Source organism: Agelaius phoeniceus, chromosome 36, assembly GCF_051311805.1.
Source record: "Agelaius phoeniceus isolate bAgePho1 chromosome 36, bAgePho1.hap1, whole genome shotgun sequence".
Classification (NCBI taxonomy): domain Eukaryota; kingdom Metazoa; phylum Chordata; class Aves; order Passeriformes; family Icteridae; genus Agelaius; species Agelaius phoeniceus.
This window is the reverse complement of record NC_135300.1, coordinates 281,413-308,931: the sequence shown is the minus strand read 5'-3', so window position 1 is coordinate 308,931 and position 27,519 is coordinate 281,413. Positions and strand designations below refer to the sequence as shown.

The 27,519-nt window shown below is 45.0% G+C and overlaps 1 protein-coding gene and 1 long non-coding RNA gene across 2 annotated transcripts in view; both read left to right on the top strand.

Moving 5' to 3' along the window:
* LOC143696534 (uncharacterized) overlaps positions 1 to 17,467 on the top strand; it is a 37,216-nt gene extending 19,749 nt beyond the window's left edge. Inside the window, exon 5 of the long non-coding RNA XR_013185956.1 lies at positions 16,604 to 17,467. This is a non-coding gene — a long non-coding RNA (uncharacterized LOC143696534). The remainder of the gene's footprint in view (positions 1 to 16,603) is intronic.
* LOC129121997 (uncharacterized) lies at positions 15,644 to 22,556 on the top strand. Its single transcript, XM_077193059.1, has 11 exons — positions 15,644 to 16,054; positions 16,133 to 16,174; positions 16,255 to 16,361; positions 18,124 to 18,204; positions 18,282 to 19,347; positions 19,446 to 19,487; positions 19,584 to 19,627; positions 19,728 to 19,771; positions 19,853 to 19,893; positions 19,975 to 21,529; positions 22,132 to 22,556. Exons 5-10 carry the CDS (start codon positions 19,307 to 19,309, stop codon positions 20,171 to 20,173), a joined length of 411 nt encoding a protein of 136 aa, XP_077049174.1. The 5' UTR covers positions 15,644 to 16,054; positions 16,133 to 16,174; positions 16,255 to 16,361; positions 18,124 to 18,204; positions 18,282 to 19,306; the 3' UTR covers positions 20,174 to 21,529; positions 22,132 to 22,556.
* The last annotated feature ends 4,963 nt before the right edge of the window (positions 22,557 to 27,519 follow it).

Here is a 27,519-nt window from a genome sequence, read left to right as displayed (position 1 = left end):
AAAAGCAAGCAGAAGTGAAGCAAGCAAGAGTGAGAGAGCAAAAGCAAAAAGCAAAAGCAGCAAAAGCAAAAGCCGCAGTCTCTGTGTCCCGCCAGGCTGATAAGAAAACCAAAACAAAACTTTCCCTCTTCAGAGCCGGTCTTAAAGGTACAGAACATAATATCCAACATTCACAGAACACATGAATGGGGATACAAGCATCATAACGTCACCCTAGGACATTCCACCCCTTATCCCCATATCATCAACATACTACCACACATCATGCATTTATTCACACAAAATTTCCATCTGCTCCCCCAAAATTTACAAGCAATACCCATCATGCCCTCATCACATCCCCACACTGGACCACTGAATCCAGGCCCTATACTACAGAGCGGCAGGATTTCACCCCTTTCACTTTACTCACTCAAAGCTCCATCTATCACTTGCTCAGACCTTCGACACTTGCACATCTCCTTCTCCATCTTCCACTTGCCCAGACCTTCATCACTTACACATTTCCTTCTATCTCATGTCTGTATGGTGTAATGTACAGACAATGGCAGTAACATCCAACGAACAGTGATATTGCATATCATTCTCACCCCACAATCAGATCTCCCTGAGGTACACATCGTGTTGTTCCATCTCTTTGCATTATCCACCATGTGCAACCTGGTCCTTGAGCAAAGACAACCCCACGAATGGGTTTGTCTGTACTCAAGGCAGAATTGACCCACACATTCTTCCCTAACAAACCTCTGACACGTACCACTGGGACTTTATCTCCATCTATTACATTCAGGGACTCAGACCGGGCAGGACCTGCTCGGTTGGTGGAACCTCGGGTGTTAACTAACCAGGTGGCCTTTGCTAAATACTGCTCCCAATTTTTGAAAGATCCCCCACCCAAAGCTTTCAGCTGGGTTTTTAGTAGTCCATTGTACCTCTCCACTTTGCCTGCAGCTGGTGCATGGTAGGGGATATGGTACACCCACTCAATGCCATGTTTGCTAGCCCAGGTGCTGATAAGGCTGTTCTTGAAATGAGTCCCATTGTCTGACTCAATCCTCTCAGGGGTACCATGTCTCCACAGGATTTGCTTTTCCAGGCCCAGGATGGTGTTCCGGGCAGTAGCATGAGACACAGGGTAGGTTTCCAGCCATCCAGTCGTGGCTTCCACCATGGTCAGCAGGTAGTGCTTGCCCTGGCGTGTCTGGGGCAGTGTGATGGAGTCAATCTGCCAGGCCTCCCCATACTTGTACTTGGACCCCCGCCCACCATACCACAGGGGCTTCACTCGCTTGGCCTGCTTGAGGGCAGCACACGTCTCACAGTCATGGATAACCTGTGAAATACTGTCCATGGTTAAATCCAGCCCTCGGTCTCTTGCCCACTTATAGGTGGCATCTCTGCCCTGATGGCCTGAGGCATCATGGGCCCATCGAGCTAGGAATAACTCTCCCTTGTGTTCCCAATCTAGGTCTATCTTTGACACCCCTATCTTTGCTGCCTGGTCTACCTGCTCATTGTTTTGGTGCTCCTCATTGGCTCTACTCTTGGGGACATGGGCATCTACATGGCGGACTTCCACAGGTAGCCTCCCTACCCTGGTAGCAATGTCTTTCCACTCATCAGCAGCCCAAATTGGTTTTCCTCTACGCTGCCAGTTAGCCTTTTTCCACTTCTCCAGCCATCCCCACAGAGCATTGGCTACCATCCATGAATCAGTGTAGAGGTAGAGCTTTGGCCATTTCTCTCTTTCTGCAATGTCCAGGGCCAGTTGAACGGCTTTGAGTTCTGCAAGTTGACTTGATCCACCTTCTCCTTCGGTAGCTTGTGCAGCCTGTCGTGTGGGGCTCCATACGGCTGCTTTCCATTTCCGGTTCATCCCTAAGATGTGACAGGAACCGTCAGCGAAAAGAGCAGAGCGTGTTTCCTCTGCAGGCAGTTGGTTATATGGAGGAGCCTCTTCAGCCCGTGTCACTGGTTCTTGCTCTTCATCTGTGACACCAAAATTCTCACCTTCGGGCCAATTTGTAATTACCTCCAAAATCCCAGGGCGATTCACTTTACCTATATGGGCGCGCTGATGATAAGAGCAATCCACTTGCTCCATGTGGCACTGGTGGCATGGTGAGTGGAAGGAACCTTGCCTTTGAACATCCACCCCAGCACCGGTAGTCGGGGTGCCAGGAGGAGTTGTGCTTCTGTACCAATCATCTCTGAGGCAGCTTGGACTCCTTCATAGGCAGCCAGATTTCCTTCTCTGTGGGAGTGTAGTTGGCCTCAGAGCCTCTGTAGCCTCAACTCCAAAATCCCAGTGGTCGACCCCGAGTCTCCCCAGGCACCTTCTGCCAAAGGCTCCAGGACAAGCCATGGTTCCCGGCTGCAGAATAGAGCTTGTTCTTCACATCTGGTCCCATCCTAACTGGGCCAAGAGCTACTGCATGAGCGATCTCCTGCTTGATCTGGGCAAAGGTTTGTTGCTGCTCAGGGCCCCAGTGGAAAGTGTTCTTCTTGTGGGTGACCAGGTAAAGAGGGCTCATGATCTGACTATACTCAGGAATGTGCATCCTCCAAAAGCCTATGGCACCTAGGAAAGCTTGTGTCTCTTTCTTATTGGTGGGTGGAGACATTGCTGTGATCTTGTTGATGACGTCTGTAGGAATCTGACGCCATCCATCTTGCCACTTCACTCCCAGGAACTGAATCTCATGAGCTGGTCCCTTTACTTTGCTCTTTTTAATGGCGAAACCAGCTCCCAGGAGGATTTGGATGATTTCCTTTCCTTTCTCAAACACTTCTGCAGCTGTGTTCCCCCACACAATGATGTCATCAATATATTGCAGATGTTCTGGAGCCTCACCTCTTTCCAGTGCAGTCTGGATCAGTCCATGGCAGATGGTAGGACTGTGCTTCCATCCCTGGGGCAGCCGGTTCCAGGTATACTGCACTCCCCTCCACGTGAAAGCAAACTGAGGCCTGCATTCTGCTGCCAGAGGAATGGAGAAAAATGCATTGGCAATGTCTATAGTGGCATACCACCTCGCTGCCTTGAACTCAAGCTCGTACTGGAGCTCTAATATGTCTGGCACAGCAGCGCTCAGCGGTGGAGTCACCTCATTCAATGCACGGTAGTCCACAGTCAATCTCCATTCTCCTTCAGATTTTCGCACAGGCCAAATGGGGCTGTTGAAGGGTGAGTGGGTCTTGCTGACCACCCCTTGGCTCTCCAGCTCACGGATCATCTTATGGATGGGGATCACAGCATCTCGAGTGGTTCTATACTGTCGTCGATGCACTATGGAGGTGGCAATTGGCACTCGTTGCTCTTCTCCCATCAGACATCTTACTGCAGATGGATTCTCAGACAGCCCAGGCAAGGTGTTCAATTGCTGGATGCCCTCTGTCTCTACAGCAGTTATCCCAAATGCCCACTTGAGTCCTTTTGGGTCTTGGAAATACCCACTTCAAAGGTAGTCTATGCCCAAAATGCATGGGGCCTCTGGGCCAGTCACAATAGGATGTTTCTTCCACTCATTCCCAGTCAGGCTCACATCAGCTTCCACCAAAGTGAAATCCTGGGATCCCCCTGTCACACCAGCAATAGAAACAGACTCTGTCCCCACATGTCTCGACGGAATTAATGTACATTGCGCGCCAGTATCAACCAAAGCTTTATGCTCTTGTGGTTCCGATGTGCCAGGCCAACGAATCCACACAGACCAGAAAACACGATTTTCCCTGGCCTCTACCTGGCTAGAGGCAGGGCCCCTCTAAGCCTGGTTATCCTTCTTTCCCTGGGCATATGTCTTGGATATTCCTTCAAGGGGATCAGACGTGGCATCATCAGCATCATACCTGGCGGTTCAGCTACGGGCAACTGGAGCCGCTTTCTTCCTGGTGGCTTCCTTCAATTCACGCACCCGTCGTGCCAGAACAGCAGTAGGTTTTCCATCCCACCTCCTCATATTTTCTCCACAGTCACGCAGGTAGAACCAAAGCTCTGTTCGTGGGGTGTACCTTCTCTGCCATCTGGGGAACATCTGCCTTGGATACCAAAACCTCTGATCTGTACTGCCAAGATTTGGAGAAGGTCTTCTTTAATCTCCTCTCTGAGCTTCTTATGATTCTCCTCTATCTTATCCTCTAAGTTCTGCAGACGTGTTTCTACCACTGCAATTCTGGCATGTGTTGGGCCACGCACAGCATCTGCATATGCTCGGAGCTTCCTTGCCATATCCAGCACAGTCTCGTCCCTCTCATCCCGCTTCATTATGGCTAGGGCAGAAGCATATTCGTGTGGCCCAAGTCGCACAAGTTTCCGCCACATCACAGACGTGCATGGCACCAAGTCTGGGTTCATAGTTGTTACATCGTCTGCGAAGATAATCTCTGCCACTGCCATCTCTCTCAGGCGTTGGATCCCTTGCTCTATGGTCTTCCACTGTGTTTGTTGCATATAAAATCATCTGCACACAGGTATCTTTGTGTGCAACACTTTCCAAGACCCGTGCCCAGAGGCTCTGAGGGTTTGCCCCCCTCATCATTCCTTGGTCAATGACAGGATCATGTGACAGGGATCCCAAATGCCTCGCTTCCGTGCCATCCAGGATTGTAGCCTCGCCTGCAGCATCCCAGAGACGGACTAACCAATGAATTATGGATTCATCAGGTCGTTGGGTGTAATCCTTCCATAAGCCACGAAGGTCCTTCAGGGAAAAGGACTCAATATTTGCATCTGGTCTTGCACCTGCTGCTTTGACTCCTGATTTTATGTCAGGAGGCATTGAGGTTCCTTCTGCTGCATCATCATCATCATCATCATCCACTGGTCGATTGGTCTTGTCCATGCATTTCCCACTTCTAGTACTGGTAGCAGCAGCCATTGGTTTAGCTGCTGGCTCAGGCTCACTGTCTGGTTTGGCTGCTGGCTTTGAGCCTGTGGTGTTGGCTGCAGCCTGAGTGACTGGGACAGCTGCTGATTTATCTCCGTGCCCCCCTGCCTCCGTCTGCTGTCCTACAGTCTCCAACAGAGTGCGATAAGCATATGCCAGGGCCCAGCTCACTGCAATGACCTTTCTCTCCTTAGGCTCATCCTGGTATTTCTCTTTCAGATATTTCCCCACCTCAGCTGGGTTCTGAATTTGTTTATGGGGAAAATCCCAGACTATAGGGTCGGAGAATTCCTTCAGGATTTGGCCCATTTCCTCCCATTTCCCACACCACTCAGGATGTTTCACACCTAGGTCTACTCCTGAGTCAGGGGTCTCATCAGCCCGTCTAGAAATCTCAGCCCTCATTCTGGAGAAGCAGCAGACTGTATAGAAGAAAGTTACCAGATTGAATACAAGAAAGATGGTTTCTCTAACATTCAGGGGAAACTGAACATCCTTTACTACTGATGCAACCGATTCATAGGAGAAGGAGGAAAGCAAAGGCTGAAAAGCCTCATTCCCTGCTGCTCCTCCTCTAACAAACTGGACGAATAACCATTGCCAAGAACCATTCATACCTGGAGCAGACCCCAACATGTTTATAAACTTCTTGCACATCATTGCCATCAAGCCCAGCAGGATAGCTATTCTGGTCACTGCCCCTCTGCTGTAAAAACTACGTATGAGGGACAATACTAGAACTATTTCAGGATAGAAAAATAAACCTAGGGACCACAGAGGTATTAAAATCTCGAAAACCCTAGGGACCAGAAGCACATGCAAGCCTTCACTCCAACACTCATCATGAATTCAAAAAGCATGGCTATTAACTGCATCAAACAAACAGAGAGTAATGGCAACCAAAATACCCTCAAAACAGGGTTTTTCCACTCACTCTCTCGAGCCCAGCGTTGGGCACCAAGATTTTGTCGAGGTTTAGGGCAAATTTGGAGGAGAATTTCCAAATTAGGGCTCCTCCAGTAAGCAAACCCACACAGCCCCTCCCCCCAAGCGGTTCGGGAAGGATTCCTCGGAGAGGAGTGGAAAGAACCTGTTTATTTAACAAGCACAGCACCCCCCAGCACACAAAAGGAACAATACCGGATGACACCGCTCTGAAAAAGATGAAAAATTCAGAAAGTCTCTCTTGGGGGGTGGTCACTCTGTTCTCAGTCCCTCCGGTGCTGGGGCTGCTGCTGCAGGCCAGAAGGTGCAGGATCTTGGTGCTTCTCAGGTCTCAGTCCGGAGCAGGTTCGAAATGATCAGAAAAAGGAAAGGAGAAACTGTCCAGGAAGAAATTGGACAGTTTAGCTAAACTAGCCAATGAGCAAAAGCAAGCAGAAGCGAAGCAAGCAAGAGTGAGAGAGCAAAAGCAAAAAGCAAAAGCAGCAAAAGCAAAAGCCGCAGTCTCTGTGTCCCGCCAGGCTGATAAGAAAACCAAACCAAAACTTTCCCTCTTCAGAGCCGGTCTTAAAGGTACAGAACATAATATCCAACATTCACAGAACACATGAATGGGGATACAAGCATCATAACGTCACCCTAGGACATCCCTTTATGCCATTCTTTTTGGATTTTTATCTTCTATAGCTTTTCTCCGGTATTTTTAGGAAGAATCAGGAGAGGGCTTTCTTTTACCTGAACTTTTAGTGTTTCGATAAGGTGATTCCTTTAGAGAGTTCCGCTGAGCAGCCGGAGCTGTGGTTACCAAGGGAACGGAGCTCAGGGCAGGACGGGGGAACTCGGCACAGCTCAGGGTCTGGATGCTCCAAAGGCGGGGTCTGCAGGGGGAATCGCCCGAGGGGATCGGCACAGCTCAGGGTCTGGGTGCTCCAAAGGCGGGGTCTGCAGGGGGAATCGCCCGAGGGGATCGGCACAGCTCAGGGTCTGGATCCTCCAAAGGCGGGGTCTGCAGCCGGGATCGTCCCAGGGGCTGTTCCGGTGCAGACCGAGCTGCAGCGTGGATCGGCCCCACGTGGCTCACGGCGGCTGATCCGGCAGAGACCAAGCCGGCGACTGACCCCGGCTGCAGCGGCGGGAGCCGAGCAGAGCCAGGGCAGCCGGGGATGGGACAGACGGGACCCCCCCTCGGTGCGGTCAGCGCGGTACCCACGGTGCACGCGGCAGGGCGGACCCCCCGCCCCTTCCGCCCGGCACGGCCAGCGGAGCGGCCGCGGGCCAGGCGGCCGGGACCGGGACAGACAGACCGGGCCAGACGGACCGGGCCAGACGGACCGGGACAGACGGGCCGGGACAGACGGGCCGGGACAGACGGGCCGGGACAGCCGCGAACGAGTGGGGGAACAAACAGGAATGGATGAGGTAATATTTCGTTCCCAGCCTTATACTTTCCCCGTTTTTCTTTTATTGCCTTTAAAAATGTTATTCTCTTACAATCTCCCTCCTGCCCAGCATGTGGCATATCCTTTTTTTTTTCCTGGATTAAACGGTTTTTACAAATAAATCCAGAGTTTACCAAAGCAAACTTCTGCTTGGATACTTCGAAATGGTCGACGAGTTAACTCATGACCTTCTCATGTTGTTTTTCTCACCACCCTTTTATTTATCCTTTGGCAAATTATACATCTTTCAGTTACTTGTGTTCCTACTCCAAAAATTGCAATGCATCCATAGTTCCTTAAAAAAAATGATCACACAAAGCCTGAGTATCCCACTGGGCGTTTTGATACATGTCCTCTGCTATTCCCTAGTAAGCATTTTATTATCTGTCTTCCATCAAGATGTTTCTATTTCCCCCATTTATCTCTTTCGCCACCTATCTTGTTTTAATTCGCCTTTTTTTTTTTGCTTCCCTAAACTTTGGAATTTCCAATTTTTCCTCATTTGGAGTTAATATTAACTCTTTCAGCTCCATTTTCTGCTGCATCTTTAGCTTCCTGATCTGCCAAATTATTTCCGGGGTCTTTACCCTGCAAATGCCAACCCTTTGATCCAACATAAAAGAATTTCAAAAAAGAACTGTTCCCAAACAGCTCCAGAGTCCCCCCCAGTGTTTGGGACAGATCTCTGACCCAAAAAGAGACACTAAACGCTGAAAATTCGTCAGCATTAATCCCAAATTAGAAAACTCACCAAAATCTTTCGATAATTTTCAACTAGCAGACTAGGATGAAGTCAGAGGCCAGATTTGCAAAGAAGAAAGTCTAAATCCTCTAGCTATGCCTGTGCCATTCAGCCAGCAAGCCGCCGGTCCTAGAACACGGGTGGCTATCCCACCTCCTGAGATAAAAGAATTGCGAAAAGCAATAAGGGACGTGGTATCTGCTCCCCATATTTTAAGCAACTGCTGAAAAGGACAGTCCTGGAAGGACATACACTCACACCAAATGACTGTAAAAATCTTGCTAGTATAATTCTCACAGACTCACAATATACGCTATGGGAACTCAAATGGAAAAGACTGCTCACAGGGGTACTAGCCACTTATAGACAAAGTACCGATGCAGACCTTCGTACCCTTGTCACGTCTAAGCTGACTGGTGACCCTCCTGATGATCAGAATGATAATCGAGTGAATTTACCCAAAACAGCGTTAGATGACATTAAAAAGATGGCTCGCAGAGCCTTTTTGCAAATTGAGCCTGCAAGAAGTTTTGAAAAAGCCTATACTCTGATTAGGCAAGACTCGTCTGAACCATAAATGGTAACGCAATGGTAACGCATTTGTGGGCCGGGTAACGCAAGGAGCAGAAAGACAATGCGGCGATGATATAGCTCGCCCAATAATGATACGGGACATTATTGAAAATAATGCCAATGCAGAATGTAAAAGAGTTATCAAAGCCCTAGGAAAAGACAAACCCACAGTGCCTGAAATGATGGATGCCTGTAACAAAATTGGGAGTCCACAGCAAGTGGCAATTATCCAGGCAAATGAACTTGGAAAAACTCTAGGAGAAAAAATTGAAAGGGCTCTTACAGCTCAAGCAGCGCAAGCAGTCGCACAGGCAGCACAAACAGAAGCTTTACCTGTCAATCAACCAAAGACGAATGTCTGGGTTGCTTTAGCCAGGTCTGTAGGCTCCGATACCATCCGTCTATCTGACACAAGCCCTGACAAACCTTTTTCAAGCTGTCTAGTCGGAGTACCTTTCCCAAAGGGTTTTGATAATGTTACTCCTGATAAATATTGGCCATATGATGATCATCACATATCTCCAACTCCCAGCCAGAAACACCAAACTTACATTGATAATTCTAAAGCTGATAAATCTGACCTTCAAGAGCTAGAAATCCTAGGCTCATTAACTATGGATACCTGTTACCTCTTTCATTTCCTAGGAGAAGACGGCCCTCATTTGAAGGTCACCCCATATCACCCAGCTTATAGCAATAGGACTTCTCGTCTCCGTCCGTCCCGACCGTGCTACCGCCCGATGCTCCTACAGGTAAAAACTCACTCACTAGCAGGAAAAATGCTTCCAATGCATTTTTTTCTATTTTTATCCTCTGAGTGTCCAATTTCTTTTGCTAAATTTCTACAGATTTGAGCTCAAATTACCATTTCTGACCAGTGCAGAGACAAATGATGAAACATTCCTGAGTTATTCTTACTCTTCATCTTATGGAAGTACCAGCCAGCACTAAATTTGCATGATCTAACCAAAGTAGACATTTCACAGAAAAGCACTTTCTATAGCAATATTGAAAAACTATAGATTGAGGTAAAACCATCAAGTTTCTGGCCTCACTGGTGCAAAGTCACATGTTGTTTGAAGAGCATCCCACTGAATTTTCTAAAGATGTGTGAATGTGTCATCTGGACCACAGGAGATAAAGCAGGGTTAAAACACTGAGCAAAACTGAAGTTAACAAACACAAGGTTCATCAACCTTGCAATAGAAGCTTGCAGAAACCTTTCAAGGCTCATCCAATAAAGCCCCGTGGCACTTTGTTCTTCCCCCTCCTCCCAAATCTCCATCCGTCTGAGCCAGCATCAGCAGGGAATTTTGCAGGGAAGCTTGCCAGATAAAATAGCTATATCATCTGCCATTAGTTTTAGAGAGTTCTTCAAAAATAGGTTAAAAATTATTTTATCTATTATTTTTTAGCTGTGTCCTAAGTTAGGGGTGGGCCGAGTCTTGTGTCTTTGTCTCATAGAAAGGTGGTTCATGTGTCCTTTAATATCATATGTGCAAATATTTCCAATCTGCATTCTGCCTTATCAGAAGGCTAATCAACTGCTTTATTATACTATATTACATTACATCTAAACCCAATCTGCCAAGTACTCAACCCCGCACACAACTCATGACTGTCACCCAACAGTCCCGACACGCACACACACTTGGCCCCGACAGGCCAAGGAAACAAAACACCATCACTTTGGGTAAACAATCTCCACGTTGCATTCTACTTCAGCACAAACACAGGCACAGCAAATGAGATAAGAATTGATTTTACTTCCTCTGAGGTTCAGAGAATGTGAATCCCAGAAATATTCTTGGGGAGAATTGTGCCTTGCTTTTCTCTGTGAAGAGAAATGCGGTGACAGGTGCACCCTTGCCTCCAGGGCAAAGAATCACGGAATGGTTTGGGTGGGAAGGGACCTTGAGGTTTATCTTTGATTTATCCAACACTACAACAGGCAAGAGAGGGCTCATCTGCTTCAGAGCTGCTTGCTTTTCTCACACCTTTCACAAGCAAAGCCTGAAGCAAACCCTCCCGAGTTGCCCTATGGACCAGGGGACCCCTCAGCACTCGGCAACAGCTGCCGGCAAAACCTCAAACTTTTACTCACACAGGGACGAGGCCGTGCACTCGGTCATAACCCAGATTCTCTTTTTCCCACAGAATCCTCGAACTTCCTTTGTTCTCTCTACAGGCCTTTTTGTAAGCACACCGATTAACAGACTACACAAGTTTCACCAGCAGACTTCAGCTACATCCAAAATTGGTTTCTACCCCGAGTAAAATTTGCAACCCCCTGTCTCACCTGCGATGTTTGGAATTTTAGGAGGTGGCAGCCCACTCGAGATCAAAGGTCCCAGGAAGGGTGCAGGCCCACAGACACAAATGCCATCCCTTTCCAAGGGAAACAAACCTCATCACCCCAGTTCCCTTACATCAGTTTGCCAAAGACGTTCACCGCTCCCAGGTCACTCAGAGTTCTCGTTGGCTGCAGACTCGGTCTTGGAGTTACGGAGTTACGCTTCCTCCTAACACTCACCTCCCCACCTCAGCCCCCTGCTGCTGCGTCCCCTTCTCCGCCCCTAACCCTACTCCATTTTCCAGCCTGCCCTTGCTCCATCCCTCACTCTGCCCTTAACCCGTCCCACCACACTTCCCGCTCCATCCGTTACTTCACCCACCGCCCACCTGTGAGTCCCCTGCAGCAGCACCCAGGAGCCCGAACCCTCGGAGGACGGCGCAGCTCTCGCAGCAGGACAACACCCAGGCGAGACAGGCAGGGACAACGTCTGTGGGCTGCAGGGTGTCACAAGGGGCTGCGGGCTGAGGGGAGGGGGCTGGAGAGTGACACAGAGGATGGGGGGAGCTGAGAGGCAGAAGGGGGCGTTAGGAGCAACTGGGAGGCTCCAGGGTGGCACAGAGATGCTGAGAGGCTGAGAGTGGGGAACTTGAGGGTGACAAGAAAAGGGTGAGGGGGAGCAGATGCCTTGAGGGGCAAAGTGGGGGCTGCTTGAGGGTGACAGGTGAACCAGCGCTCACACCACCCCTAACCTTACCCTAAAAACCACCCCTAACCAGGTGGAGAGTGCACAGTGGAGGCCAGGGGGCCAAGGGACAATGTCAGAGGTCTCGGGGTGGCACACAGACATTGCGGGCTGAGGGGCAAGGAGGGGGAGGCTTGACAGACGGAGAGCTCACACCAAGGGTTAGGGGTACAAAGGACACAGGGTACCAGGTAGGGTTAGGGTACAGGTGCAGCAGCCCTCAACCCAACCCCAAGGTCACCCTAAAGAGCACCCCTAGGACCCCAGTTTTCCCCAACAGCAGCACAAGGCAGTAACCCCAATGCTGGGACAGCCCCAGAAGTCTCCCAGCAGCTGCAGGCAGCAACCCTAATAAACAGGTAGCAATGATGTTTGTGGTCTAGAGAGTGACAGGTAGGAGTTGGGGGCTGAGCAGTTTTTTAGGGTTTTTTTTTTAGGGTTTTTCTCACGGCTTTAAAAGGATATTTTAGGGCTTTTTTGGAGGAGTTTTCCAGGAAATTTCTGGGAACATTTAGGATGCTTTTAGGGCTTTTTTCAGGGCTTTTAAAAGATTTTGTTAGGGTATTTTAAGGGCTTTCTTAGTACTTTTAAGAATTTTTTGGCAGGGGATTTGGGTGTTCTTGGGGGTTTTTTAGGACTATTGAGGGTATGTGGAGGACTTTTTAGGGCTAGGGTATTTTTAGGGTTTTTGAGGGAATTTTTAGGCTTTTTTAGGGTCTTATCAGGGCATTTTAAGGATTTCTGGGGTATTTTTAGAGCTCTTTTGGGACTATTTAGGGTATATTTAGGGATTTCTAAAGGTTCTTTGGGGATTTTTAAGGGTTTTTTAAAAGTATTGTATTTCCAGTGTATTCTAACAGCTTGAGCAAGGGGCCAGCAGTGGCACAGCAGGTTGGGTCCCACGCTGCCAGTCCAAAGGTTGTAAGTTTTAGACCCAGCTAAGTTATTGTGGTTAGGGTTCGATGCTCTCAGCTTTGGTCTGGGAGAACTTCTGCACAGAAAAACTCACCCCCCACATCTCCCGACGCCAGTTTGCAGGAGGTGCTCGGCACTGCCAGGGCAGCCCGAGTTCTCGGCAGAGGCAGCTTCGCTCCCGGAGAAATCCTGCGCCGGCCCTCTTCCCCGTAAAGCCAAACTCACCCCGTTGCGCGTCGACGTCCGTTCGCAGGAGGCACGTGGCACTCCAAGGGCGGCGAGAGTTCTCGGCGTCGGCAGCCGCGGTCCGTGAGAAATCGTTCTCTGCGGTTTTGGAGGTGGAATCGCAGTTTCAGCCACGGGCACACAGAGAGGAAAGACGGTTAATTTCCTTAGAAAGGAAAGTCTGGCAGCCCATGGTTTAAGGGGCAGACGAAGGGCTGATATTTTTCTGGAGAGGTTTCTTCTATAACAAGCCCTTTGCTCCCCTTGAAATCAAATCAGAGAAGCCAAACACCTGCAGGCACTCTGAGGGTTTTTATACCCGGTAGGATTCACCCCCTCCCTTTTCCTGGGTGCCATGGGAACGAGAGGCGGGCACCATCAGGGGTATATTAACCCCAGCCTTTGCCCAGGGCCTTCATTCCCCCTCTGGGATGTGCTGGGATCAGAGCTCTCCTCTCATTTCAGGTAAGAGGCTCTTTCAGCTTATCTCAGCTTGTTTTCAGCAGGTGTTTCTGGGCATCTAAAGCAACAGAGGCTTTGAAGATACTGTGAAGAAAACAGCATAGAATACAGGGAGTATTTACGTTCACAATTTTGGGTTTCGTGTTTAGGGGTGGTAAAGTGCATTTGTAATTTCTGGTTTTGTTCTTATATTGTTTTGGTTTTTTTTTTAGGAGGAGCACAGCTTCCAGAGGCTCCAGGTTGTGTCAATTACAACACTTTTTTCAGCAGATTCATTGTGTCACAAGAGGGATCTGCCCAGTGTCCAAGATGATGTTTGAGATTGAGGCTTCAGGTGAATTGAGGATTGTGACTGGGAGAGGGAGGGTGAGCGGGTATCCAGTTAGGAGTTATTGTTGGGGGGGTGGTTTTGAAGGCAGCAGGGTGAGAAAGGGTGTTTATTTGAGCCCCCCACCCAAGGCCTTTTAGAAGCCGAGCAGAGGCATTCATACATCTTACAGCACACAAGGTCACCCACTGCACTCACAGGAATGCCATTTCACTTTGCCTTTCTCTTACCCAGGTACCACTCATAATAATGGCCACAGCCTTGGAATCAGGATGAAGCCAGAGCCTGAAGGAGCCAGGCACACTCAGGAGAGGGCAAGTATCTGACTCGCTGGGATTTGGCCCACATAACTCTGTACTCATACTTTGGTTTTGTTTTTCTTTATTGTAGCTGACCGAGAGGCTAACAGGCAATCACGGGGCCCTCTGAGGCAGACTCATTTCAGGTGCAACGTGGATCCTCATCACTGATCATCCAAAAGATAAGTCTGGGCCACGGCCTGGAGATGGGACAATGGGAGAGCAGCGGGTCGGGAGTTCCTGGGACAGATTTAAAAATTAGCAGAGGGAAAAGCAATCTCCTCCAAGGGGCCTCTTAGGACAGTTAAAGGGAGAGGCTCTACTTGTGACGGCAGCTTTCAGGCGGGCAGCGCAGAACAGTTCCGGTCCACGTCGTGTTGTCCGGCGTACCGTGTTACCTAGTGTGTCTTTGGGGTCCCTTTTGCCTTTTCCCCTCGAGACCCTCACCACAAGCATGCTGTGTTGTGTTTGTCGTCCCCCTGTTTGTCACGTTCCGTGTCACGGGTGTCCGCACGTATTTGTGCCGGAGCTGCTCTGCCCTGCTGCATAGCCTGCTGCAAGAGGACAAGTCCCAGGGACTCGCAGTTTGTGGGGCATTGCCAGACTCTAGATGATATTCCTAGATAGACACGAGATGTTTGGAGCTGTGAAGTTATCCTGCAGCCCTTTGACTTTTGTCCTCACTTTCTTTCAGACGCAGAAGGATAAAATCCAGGGCAAAATCCATCCACCCATCCCAAGTGAGGAGGTTCCCCCAAGCAGGTCAGTCACCGTTTGTCTCTGCAGGGGAAGTGTAAAGTGTGACTCTGTTACAGCACTGTTCTTTTTCTTTTTAGGAGGTAAAGCTGGATATCAGCAGTCAAGGTGAGGTGGCCAAGGTGAGCATTAAGTAGCGTACAGAAGCAGTTGTTATTGCTCCAGTCTCACTTTCCAGTGCAACTCTAAGCATCCGTTCCTGTTTTTTCATCAGCCTCGGAGCGCGGCCGAAGCATGCGGCCCCAGGAGCCGGGCATTCTTGGGAAAACAGTGAGTGGCAGAATTGTTGGGTTTTGGCCAGTGTGCTGCAGAGATCGTGCATTGATATTTGGATTTCTTTCATGTAGCTGACTGAGAAACAACAGGAAGCTGTTGAACAACAGTGCCAGCAAGAACTTCCCAGATGTTGAGGCTGCCTTCTTTTGCACCTGACACGGATAGGCATCCCCAGATGTCTGAGAGATAAGTAGAGGGCTACAACCCAGAGAGGGGATGAAAGCGGGGCACAGGGTAGGGACCCACCGGGAGGGGTTTTTGAGTCCCCTTTGGAGATGGGGGTGTCCATGAAGCGGCCCCTTGGGCCCCATAAAAACAAAGCCTGACTTTGGATCACAGTGCTGAGGTGAGCAGGGCAGAGCAGTCCCGGTGTGTATCGTGTCACTTGTCTTTTGTGTATTATGTGTGTTTGCATGTGTCATGTCCTTTGCCTTAGGCCTTTGAGGGGCCTGTGAGAAACCCTGGCATCATTGTTAGCATCTGTGCTCTCTGCATTCCTCGGCCTGGCAGCCAGGCCATGGAACTTTGGCCTCAGGAGCTCAGACAGGCATCAGACTCTCTTGTCTCTTTAGAAGCATCCGGTCAGGTGTCTTTTCAGGTCTTGTTCTGAGCTGTGTGGACAGCTGTGCCCCGCCAGGATCCATTATGGCGGAGTAGGACTTGAAAGAACATGAGGGCAGGTAGAGGCTTCTGGCCATAGGATTCTCAGGCATCCATCTTTGCAGTTCTTGGAATAAATCATTCGCTTAGCATCTTGTTCCTCCAGGTTTCTCTGAGCCTCATCAGCTCACCATCAGTCTCCCCTTGCTCATCTCATTTGGCATTTTCTCGGTCCTTGCAGTCATCCTGCTTGCCCAGAGATTTCTGTCCGTGTTGTGTCCCCGTTGTCTGTCACGTCCTGTCCTGTGTCACGGGTGTCTGCACACACATTTGTGCCGGAGCTGCTCTGCCCTGCCGCATAGCCTGGTGCAATAGGAGAAGTCCCGGGGACTTGAAAGTTGTAATGTGGGCTGTCCTTGGACTCTAGATGCTATTCCTAGATTGACCTGAGGTGTTTGCAGCTTTTGAGTTATCCTGCAGGTTTTTGACATATGTTCTAACTTTCTTTCAGATGCAGATGCATTGCCTCCATGGCCGAGCCCCCATCCTGGGTGAGGGGGTTCCCACAAGCAGGTCAGTCACCATTTGTCTGTGCTGGGGGAGTGTCAAGGGTGACCCTGTTACAGCGCTGTTTTTTGTCTTTATTTTTAGGAAGTAAATCTGGATCCCAGCAGTCAAGTTCAGGAGAGCAAGGTGATCAGTAGCCTTTCTTGTTGCTGAGGTCTCAATTCCTGGAGCAAGTCTAAGTCTCCATTCTCGTTTATGTGCCTTAGGCAATCCACTCGGAGCACACCAGGCTCCCCTCCCCAGCGGCCGATGGACCGGGTTTGCCGCTCGCATGGGCCCTGTGTGCCAGGTCAGGAACCGCCGAGGAGCTGCGGTGAGTAGGGGAAGTAGGGAGGAGGAGCGAGGGTCCCCTCAGGTTTCAGCCATGCCAAATCACCTCATCTCCTCTTAACCCAGGCACCCCCCTGGGATGACGGCCTCGGTCTCCGAGCGTGCCCGAAGCGTGCGGCCCGAGCAGCTGAGCGTTCTTAGGAGCACGGTGAGTAGCAGACTTGTGGGGTTTTGGCCGATGGGCTGCCAAGATCGGGCACTGATGTTTGGTTTTCTTTAATACAGCTGTCTGAGAGACACCAGCCCGGTGCCAGCAGGACCTTCCCGGCTGACGAGGTGGCCTTGCTTTGCACCCGAGACCGGCATCCCCAGCTGTGCGAGAGATAAGTAGAGGGCCACGACCCACAGAGGGGATGAAAGCAGGGGGCTGGTTTGGGAATTACTGGGAGGGGTTTTTGAGTCCACTTCAGAGGTGGGGGCTGTCCATGAAGCAGCCCCTTGGGCCCCATAAAAGCAAAGCCTGACTTTTCATCACAGTGCTGAGGTGTGCAGGGCAGAGCAGTCCCGGTGTGTATTGTGTCACTTGTCTTTTGTGTATTATGTGTTGTTTGGATATGTCATGTCCTTTACCTTAGGCCTTTGAGGGGCCTGTGAGAAACCCTGGCATCATTGTTAGCATCTGTGATCTCTGCATTCCTCGGCCTGGCAGCCAGGCCATAGAACTTTGGACTCGGGATCTCAGACAGGCATCAGACTCTCTTGTCTCTTTAGAAGCATCCGGTCAGGTGTCTTTTCAGGTCTTGTTCTGAGCTGTGTGGACAGCTGTGCCCCGCCAGGATCCATTATGGCGGACTAGGACTTGAAAGAACGTGAGGGCAGGTAGAGGCTTCTGGCCGTAGGATTCTCGGGCATCCATCTTTGCAGTTCTTGGAATAAATCATTTGGTTAGCATCTTGTTCCTCCAGGTTTCTCTGAGCCTCATCAGCTCACCATCGGTCTCCCCTTGCTCATCTCATTTGGCATCTTCTCGGTCCTTGCAGTCATTTTCCTTGCCCAGAGATTTCTGTCCGTGTTGTGTCCCCGTTGTCTGTCACGTCCTGTCCTGTGTCACGGGTGTCTGCACACACATTTGTGCCGGAGCTGCTCTGCCCTGCCGCATAGCTTGGTGCAATAGGAGAAGTCCTGGGGAATGGAAGTTTGTAATGTGGGGTGTAGTTGGACTCTAGATGGACACAAGATATCTGGAGCTCTTAAGTTATCCTGCAGCCCTTTGACTCTTGTCCTGACTTTTTTTTCAGATTCAGATGGTTTAAATGTGTGCCAGAGGGCCCCATCCCGGGTGAGTGGTTTCCCCCGAGCAGGTGAGGCACCATTTGTCTCTGCAGCAGAAGTGTATGTGGTGACTCTGTTACAGCTCTGTTCTTTGTCTTTCTTTTTAGGAACTAAATCTGGATACCAGCAGTCAAGGTGAGCAGTGGAGAGAAGTAGCTGTTTTTGCTCTGGTCTCAGTTTCTGGTGCTGCTCTAAGCTTCCATTCTCTTTTTTGTGGTTTAGGCAATCCACTCGGAGCCTGCCAAGCCCCCGTCACCAGCTGGCCGATGCACCGGGTTCCCTGCACGTGCGAGCCCTGTGGATGCATTACAGGACCTGGTGATGAAGCCCTGAACTCTTCTATTTAAAGGTGCCATCCGGGGGGCCTTGGGCACCTGCCAAGGAGTTGCGGTGAGTAGGGGAAGTAGGGAGGAGGAGCGAGGGTCCCCTCAGGTTTCAGCCATGCCAAATCACCTCATTTCCTCTTAACCCAGGCACCCCCTGTGACGACGGCCTCGGTCTCCGAGCGTGCCCGAAGCGTGTGGCCCGAGCAGCTGAGCGTTCTTAGGAGCAGGGTGAGTAGCAGACTTGTAGGGTTTTGGCCGATGGGCTGCCAAGATCAGGCACTGATGTTTGGTTTTCTTTAATACAGCTGTCTGAGAGACACCAGCCCGGTGCCAGCAGGACCTTCCCGGCTGACGAGGCGGCCTTTCTTCGCACCCGAGACCGGCATCCCCAGCTGTGCGAGAGATAAGTAGAGGGCCACGACCCACAGAGGGGATGAAAGCAGGGGGCTGGTTTGGGAATTACTGGGAGGGGTTTTTGAGTCTACTTCAGAGGTGGGGGCTGTCCATGAAGCAGCCCCTTGGGCCCCATAAAAGCAAAGCCTGACTTTTCATCACAGTGCTGAGGTGTGCAGGGCAGAGCAGTCCCGGTGTGTATTGTGTCACTTGTCTTTTGTGTATTATGTGTTGTTTGGATATGTCATGTCCTTTACCTTAGGCCTTTGAGGGGCCTGTGAGAAACCCTGGCATCATTGTTAGCATCTGTGATCTCTGCATTCCTCGGCCTGGCAGCCAGGCCATAGAACTTTGGACTCGGGATCTCAGACAGGCATCAGACTCTCTTGTCTCTTTAGAAGCATCCGGTCAGGTGTCTTTTCAGGTCTTGTTCTGAGCTGTGTGGACAGCTGTGCCCCGCCAGGATCCATTATGGCGGACTAGGACTGGAAAGAACGTGAGGGCAGGTAGAGGCTTCTGGCCGTAGGATTCTCGGGCATCCATCTTTGCAGTTCTTGGAATAAATCATTCGCTTAGCATCTTGTTCCTCCAGGTTTCTCTGAGCCTCATCAGCTCACCATTGGTCTCACCTCGGTCATCTCCTTTTGCATTCTCTCAGTCCTCGCAGCCATTTTCCTTGCCAGGAGCTTTCTGTCCGTGTTGTGTCCCCGTTGTCTGTCACGTCCTGTCCTGTGTCACGGGTGTCTGCACACACATTTGTGCCGGAGCTGCTCTGCCCTGCCGCATAGCCTGGTGCAATAGGAGAAGTCCTGGGGACTTGGAGTTTGTAATGTGGGGTGTAGTTGCACTCTAGGTGGGATTTGTAGCTGGACACAAGATATCTGGAGCTCTTAAGTTATCATGCAGCCCTTTGACTTTTGTCCTAACTTTCTTTCAGATGCAGATGGATAAAATCCAGGGCAGAGCCCCCCATCCCAGGTGAGGGGATTGCCCCGAGTAGGTCAGTCACTGTTTGTCTCTGCAGAGGAAGCATAAATGGTGGCTGTTACAGCATTGTTCTTTGTCTCTCTTTTTAGGAAGTCAAGGCAGAGAGCAGCAATCAAGGCCGAGTGGGCGAGGTGAGCATTGAGTAGCATACAGAAGCAGTTGTTATTGCTGATGTCTCAGTTTTTGTGCAGCTCTAAGCATCTCCTCTTGTTTTTGTTTTCTTTTAGGTGGTCCACTTGCCATCTATCCTGGCCGAGCATATCTGTGCCAGGTGTGTGCAGGCTTAAGATATCGGTGTGGCGTCCTTGTCAGATTTGGGAGGTTGTGTTTTCACAGTATCTCAGCAAATTTTCTGCTTTGTTTCTTTGCAGGTGCTGTTGCTGCCCTAGGCACGCCAAGGAACAGAGGAGGGCAGGTGAGTCAGGGTTTAGGCAGGCTGACCCATAGGTGAGCGTTACACAGCAGCATGCTAAGCGTGTACCTTTTCTTTTTGCAGGTGTGTTCCGGGCAGCCTCCGGAGTCAAATCAAGATTTGAGGTGAGCCGGGGCAGTGCTGCGGAGGAGTCCCAGGGATTACTGGTTTTGAGGGCAATAGTCAGGTTTTCTGTTTTGTCTTAGGTACCCTGAGGAGGCTCGTAGCCAAAGCTTGGAAACGGCAGCACCGAAGCACACACGGAGAGCATCTCAATATCCACGTGCGACCGAGGATGGATTTTGTCCGCTCCTCTTCCAAAAGCTAAGTGTCGGGGCCAGCGGTTGGGAGAAGGGGAGAAACCTTTACTCTCACAGGAGGCAATTTGATGTCAGCTTAGCGTAGAGGTCTGTAGTGGGACAGGCTCTCTGGAAGTAAAGGGAGAGGGTTTCCCCTCAGCCTCCCCAGAGCCTTTGCCGGGCAGGGCAGTTCCGACCCATCTCCACATTTTCGCGTACTTTGCATCGTCCGCCTTCCTCGACTTGACGTCGTCACGGATCTTTTCCCCGAGGAGCTCGCCTTCACGTCCGGAGCTATCGCCATGGTCACTTGGCAGTCGGCTTCCTTCTCTAGGCTCGCCGAGCCTCTCGAGCAACCTCTTAACTACTTCGGCACTAACTTGTTTTAACGAGTTCCATTTCATCATCACGTGCTCTTGTCATAGGGCTCCCTTTCCTTTGGCATCATCAGCCTCTGGCTCATCTTGCGTTAGGAATCTCGGGTCCCTGCGGGGACAGTGCCAGGCAGTTGCCACTTGTCTCTGTGTTATGTCATCTGTGTCTGTGTTATGTTGTCCGTGTTATGTCTGTGTTATGTCATGTGTTGTCATATGTTATGTCATGTGTTATGTCATATGTTGTCTGTGTTATGTCATCTGTGTCTGTGTTATGTCGTCCGTGTCTGTGTTATGTAGTCTGTGTCCATTGTCTTACGTGTCACAGGCCTTTGTTACGTGTCAACGCTTTGTGGGCACTATTCCGTGCCACATCGCCCGTATTCTACTCACGTTCCTTTCCGGATATCCCTTGTTCCGGCATCTTTACATTTTTACTCTTTGAGACAGGAATGTCTCAAAGGGACAAGATGTTCTCATCCATCTTCCTTCTCACTAGCGGCTTTGGTAGTGCCTTTTTTTCCACGCCATTCTCTTGGACTTCTGGAGGAAGCATCTTACACCCTCCTCACGTGACTGCAGCAGTTCTATAGGTTCCATCTTCCCAAGGGGTATAGGGCTCAAGAATTCGTATCTTCCAGAGAGCTACCTCAAGTCCTGGCTTATACTGTATGTGCTTACATTGTTTGTACCTATGCTGGCTTATACTGTATGTACTTACATTGTGTGTACCGATGTTGGCTTATACTGTATGTACTTACACTCCATGTACACTTGCACTGTATGCGTCGGCTTATATCGTGTGTACTCATGTTGTACCACTTATGGTCGGAGCTGCCCTGCCCTGGCACATAGTCACAGTTAGGTAGAAGAGTTATAAAAACTTTACTGTTCATCTGTCTTTTATGGGATTTTGGGTAGAAAATTTATTGGTCAGAGTGGGGACAAGTCCTAGCTGTCAGCCACTTGTTGACCGCTTCCTGTCGTCTCACAGGTCCCCAAGGCTACTGATTTCCCCAGAATCTACCATTTGACGTCGAGGAGCGGCAGCCAGAAGAAGCGTGGAAGCGCGTTCTTCAGCGTCTCGAGTAAGGGCCGCAGGGAACGTTTAAATGGGGGGAGTGCGTGAGCGTGTGTGAGAGCACGTGTCTGTGTCTGTCTGTGTCTGCTCGTCTCTGCGCGTGTGAGCGCATGCTGACTGGATTTAACCGTGTGTGTGACTTTTGCTTTTCATGTTTTTCAACTCATTTGTAAATTTAGAGTAAAAAATCCCTAGCCGGGTTCCCCCCGCCCTGCCGGCTGGGTTTTTTTTTTCTTCTTTTTTTTCCTCCCGGCTGGGTTTTTTTCCCCGGTCCCGGTCGGTCAGCGAGGCGACGTTCATCGCCAAAGTTTGGGCGCGGACCGTCCAGGGACCGGGGTTCTTGTCGGGCAGGAGGATTTTTTGGAGGCTCCCGGGAACCACGTTCCCGAGGACCAATGATTGCTGGGGTGTAATTTAGCAGTTGTGAGGGGAGGGATGGTGAGTTTGTGTGTCATTTGAAGGGGGTGTTAATGGTAGATGAGTGCTGTTTTTTGTGTGCTTTTGTTGTTTTGGGTGTCCTGTAACAATAAATCCACATGTAATGGAAATAGAAAAAGGTTATCATCTTGTGTTAATATGTGTGTTGTGTTGTATTGCTCTGTATTGCAGGGTGAGCACAGGGTGAACTCTCTCCTCCTTGCTGTGACACCTGGGCTGGCAGGGATGACACAGTGACCTCGGCCGGCTGATGCTGCCTGTGCCATCACCTGGCACTGACGTGTTTGATGAAAATCCTTTTGCTGGGATTTTTCTCCTGAGAAGCCTCAGAACAGAAATGGAACCAATAACAATCTGCTGGCTGTGGAGTGTGGGCTGGACATGGTTTAGCAACAGGGGCATCTTGGATTGGTCTCCTGTGCATTGTTTCTACTTGATGACCAATCATGGTCCAGCGGTGTCGGGGCTGTGAGCAGGTTTTTATTATTATTCCTTTCCAGCTTTCTGATGTCTCCTTGCTCTTTTAGTATAGTTCTAATATCTCATTTTCTTTTAATATAATAGAGATCATACAATAATATTTCAGCCTTCTGAAAGGTGGAGTCAAGATTCTTGTCTCCTCCCTTGTCCTGGAGGACCCTCAAACACCACCACAATCAGCGGCCGAGCGGGTTTGTGCGAGCCTCTCAGTAACACTCGGCCGGTCCCGAGTTGGCAGCCGCGACATGGCTGACAGCGGGGAGACACTCTCTGTGCCCTGAGGGTACTGAGGGCACCTGGGCTGGGGGGAGACACTCTCTGTGCCCCGAGGGTACTGAGGGCACCTGGGCTGGGGGGAGACACTCTCTGTGCCCCGAGGGTACTGAGGGCACCTGGGCTGGTCGCCTTTGCAGCAGAAGAGACACCAGAGACAGCGGTAGAAGATAAAGGGCCGACTCTTAGCAGGGGTTAATCCAAGGTTTTATTAGGAGTCCAAAAGGAGCTCCTGCACCTCCGGGCCTCCTGCCGAGAGTCCCCCGGGAGATGTGCCAAGGTCACATTTAAAGGGAGATGGAAACCAAAAGCAGGTAACATCCTACCAACCATTAAGTGACCCTAAGGGATGGATGCTGGGGGATAGACATACAGGACAGCGTATGGGGCAAGGCTTGGGGGGCTGACTCCCAGCCTCTGGCTCATCACTCGACACTTGGACCGAAACTTCTGGATGGAGGGGATGGGAGGCTGAGTGATTGACAGAGAGCCAGGGTGGGGGTTTGGGGATGATCTCATCCCGGGAGAGGGATAACACAGGTAAAGGGAGGAGGGTACAGTTTGGGATAAACCATTTGGGAAAAATATGGGGATACAAAACAAAATTACTTCAAAGTATTACAAAGTATAAAAATGCACTACAGCAGGTTTGGGCAGCACCAAATAAAATGTAATAAAATGCTTTAAAAAGAGAAAAATTAAAAATAAAAATAAATAAAATAACAAAATTAATTAAAAACAAATAATAAAAAAACCCAAACTGTAAAGTGCTGTAAAGTGCCGTAAAAGTTCCATAAAAGGTAGTGCCGTAATGCAAGACCCTCAAACACCACCACAATCACCAGCTTAAATTGGTCTGGGCAGCACCAAATAAAATAAAATAAAATAAAAAGCTTTAAAAATAGAAAAATATAAAAATTAAATAAAAAACAAAATTAAAAAAATAAATGCTTTAAAAATAGAAAAATTAGAAATAAAAAATAAAATTAAAAAAATAAAATGCTTTAAAAAGAGAAAAATTAAAAATAAAAATTAAATTAAAAATAAATTTTAAAAAATGCTTTAAAAATAGAAAAATTAAAAATAACAACTAAATAAAAATAAAATTAAAAAAATAAAATAAATGCTTTAAAAATAGAAAAATTAAAAAAAAAATTTAATACAAAACAAAATTAAAAAAACATAAATGCTTTAAAAATAGAAAAATTAAATATAAAAATTAAATTAAAAAAAATAAAATTAAAAGGTTTAAAAATGGAAAAATTAAAAATAGAAATAAAAAATAAAAGTAAAAAATAAAATAAATGCTTTAAAAATAGAAAAATTAAAAAATAAAAATTTAATACAAAACAAAATTAAAAAAAATAAATGCTTTAAAAATAGAAAAATTAAATATAAAAATTAAATAAAAAAATAAAATGAAAAGGTTTAAAAATAGAAAAATTAAAAATAGAAATAAAAAATAAAAGTAAAAAATAAAAAAAGGTTTCAAAATATAAAATTAAAAATAAAAATTAAATAATAAAATTAAACAATAAGAAAGCTTTAAAAATAGAAAAATTAAAAATAAAAATAAAAAAGAAATAAAATTAAAAAAATAAGTCCTTTAAAAATAAAAAAATTAAGAATAAAAATAAATAAAAAATAAAATTTAAAAATCAAAAACTTTAAAAATAGAAAATTTAAAAAGTAAAAATTAAATAAAAAACAAAATTAAAAAATAACTGCTTTAAAAATAGAAAAAATAAATATAACATAAAATAAAAAACAAAATTAAGAAAATAAGTGCTTTAAAAATAGAAAACTTAAAAAAAAAGCTTTAAAAAAAGAAAAATAGAAAATAAAACCAAAAAAAAATTTAAAAAGCTTTAAAAATAGAAAAGTTAAAAATTAATAAAAAAAATTTAAAAATCAAATAAATGCTTTTAAAATAGAAATATTAAAAATAAAAATTCAATAAAAAACAAAATTAAAAAATATAATAAATGCTTTAAAAATAAAAAAATAAAAAAATAAATTAAATAAAAATTAATAAAATAAAAAGCTTTTAAAATAGAAAAGTTAAAAATAAAAACGAATTTAAAAAATATTAAAAAAGCTTTAAAAATAGAAAAATTAAAAATTAAATAAAAAAATTTAAAAATCAAATAAATGCTTTTAAAATAGAAAAATTAAAAATAAGCATTCAAAAAATAGCAAAATTAAAAAATATAATAAATGCTTTATAAATAAAAAAATTAAATATAAAAATTAAATAAAAATTAATAAAATAAAAAGCTTTAATAATAGAAAAATTAAAAATAAAAATAAAAAAATAAAATTAAAAAAACAGTTTAAAAAGAGAAAAATTAAAAAAAAATTAAAAATAAATTTTAAAAAATAAAAACCTTTAATAATAGAAAAATTAAAAATTAAATATAAATATTTAAAAAATAAAATAAATGCTTTAAAAAAAATTAAAAAAACAAAAAGGTTTAAAAATAGGAAAATTAAAAATAAATAAAAAACAAAACTAAAAAAATGAAAAGCTTTGAAAAAAGAAAAATTAAATTTAAAAATTAAATTTAAAAAAAATTTAAAAATCATATAAAAAGCGTTAAAAATAGGAAAATTAAAAATAAAAACAAATAAAAAAATTAAAAAAAAAAAAGATTTAAAAATAGAAAAATTAAAAAAAAATTAATTAAAAATACATGAAAAACAAAATAAAAACTTTAAAGTGCTGTAAAGTGCCATAAAATTTCTATAAAACTGTCGTAAAAGGTGCCGTAAAGCGCGACTGTCGTAAAACTGTCGTAAAAGGTGCCGTAAAGCGCGACTGTCGCAAAAGGTGCCGTAAAGTGCGACTGTCGTAAAACTGTCGCAAAAGCTGCCGTAAAGCGCGACTGTCGTAAAAGATGCCGTAAAGCGCGACTGTCGCAAAAGGTGCCGTAAAGCGCGACTGTCGTAAAACTGTCGTAAAAGGTGCAGTAAAGCGCGACTGTCGTAAAAGGTGCCGTAAAGCGCGACTGTCGTAAAAGGTGCCGTAAAGCGCGACTGTCGTAAAAGGTGCCGTAAAAGTGTCGTAAAAGGTGCCGTAAAGCGCGACTGTCGTGAAAGTGTCGTAAAAGGTGCCGTAAAGCGCGACTGTCGTAAAAGGTGCCGTAAAGCGCGACTGTCGTAAAACCGCACCTTTTACGACAGTCGCGCTTTACGACACTACCTTTTATGGAACTTTTACGGCACTTTACAGCACTTTACGGATTTTAGTTTGGTTTTTAATTATTTTTAATTAATTTTTTTTTTTAATTTAATTTTTATTTAATATTTTTTTAACTTTCCTATTTTTAAAGCTTTTTTTTTACCTTTTTTTAGTTTTAATTTTTATATTTTATAGCATTTATTAAATTTTTTAATTTTCTTTTTTTTTAATTTTTAGTTTTAATTTTTATATTTTTGAAGCATTTTTTAGATTTTTTTATTTTTATTTTTATCTTAATTTTTAGTTTTGAGGTTTTTATTTTTAAAGCTTTTTTTAGATTATTTTTTATTTAATTTTTATTTTTGATTTATCTATTTTTAAAGGTTTTTGTTCTATTTTTAAATTTTTTTTAATTTAATTTTTGTTTTATTTTTTTTAAAGCATTTATTTTTTTTAATTTTAGTTTTTATTTTTTAGTTTTCATTTTTTATTTATAAACTATTTATTTTATTTTTTTAATATTATTTTTATTTCATATTTATTTTTGCTTTATCTATTTTTAAAGCATGTATTTTTTTTAGTTTTTATTTAATTTTTAATTTTTGATTTTTTTATTTTTAAAGCATTTTTTTATTTTTTACTTTTTATTTAATTTTTATTTTTGATTTTTCAATTTTTAAAGCTTTTTATTTTATTTTTTAATTTTATTTTTTATTTAATTTTTTGTTTCAATTTTTTTTAAGCATTTATTTTATTTTTAATTTTATTTTTTATTTCATTTTTTATTTTTTGCTTTTTCTATTTTTAAAGCTTTTTTTATTTTTTATTTAATTTTTTGTTTTAATTTTTCTATTTTTAAAGCTTTTTTTTATTTTTTAACTTTATTTTTTATTTCATTTTTAGTTTTAATTTTTTATTTTTAAACTATTTATTTAATTTTTTAAATTTTATATTTTATTTCATTTTTATTTTTTGCTTTTTGTATTTTTAAAGCATTTATTTTATTTTTTTATTTTATTTTTTATTTCATTTTTAGTTTTGAGTTTTTTATTTTTAAAGAATTTATTATTTTTTATTTTTTATTTAATTTTTATTTTTGGTCTTTCTATTTTGAAAGCTTTTTTGTATTTCTTTTTAATTTTTAGTTTTAATTTTTTTTTAAAACATTTATTTTATTTTTTAATTTTATTTTTTATTTCATTTTTAGTTTTAATTTTTTATTTTTAAACTATTTTTTTATTTTTTTAATTTTATTTTTTATTTCATTTTTATTTTTTGCTTTTTCTATTTTTAAAGCATTTCTTTTATTTTTTTAATTTAATTTTTATTTCATTTTTAGTTTCAATTTTTCTATTTTTAAAGCATTTCTTTTATTTTTTATAATTTTTTTTAATTTTTAGTTTTAATTTTTCTGTTTTTAAAGCTTTTTATTTTTTTAAATTTTCTATTTTTTTATTTTCCCATTTTTAAAGCAGTTATTTTATTTTATTTTTTTTTTATTTAATTTTTATTTTTAATTTTTCTTTTTATAAAGCTTTTTATTTTATTTTATTTGGTGCTGTCCGGACCAACTCAAGCTGGTGATTGTGGTGGTGTTTGAGGGTCTTGCAGTTACCCCAATTAAT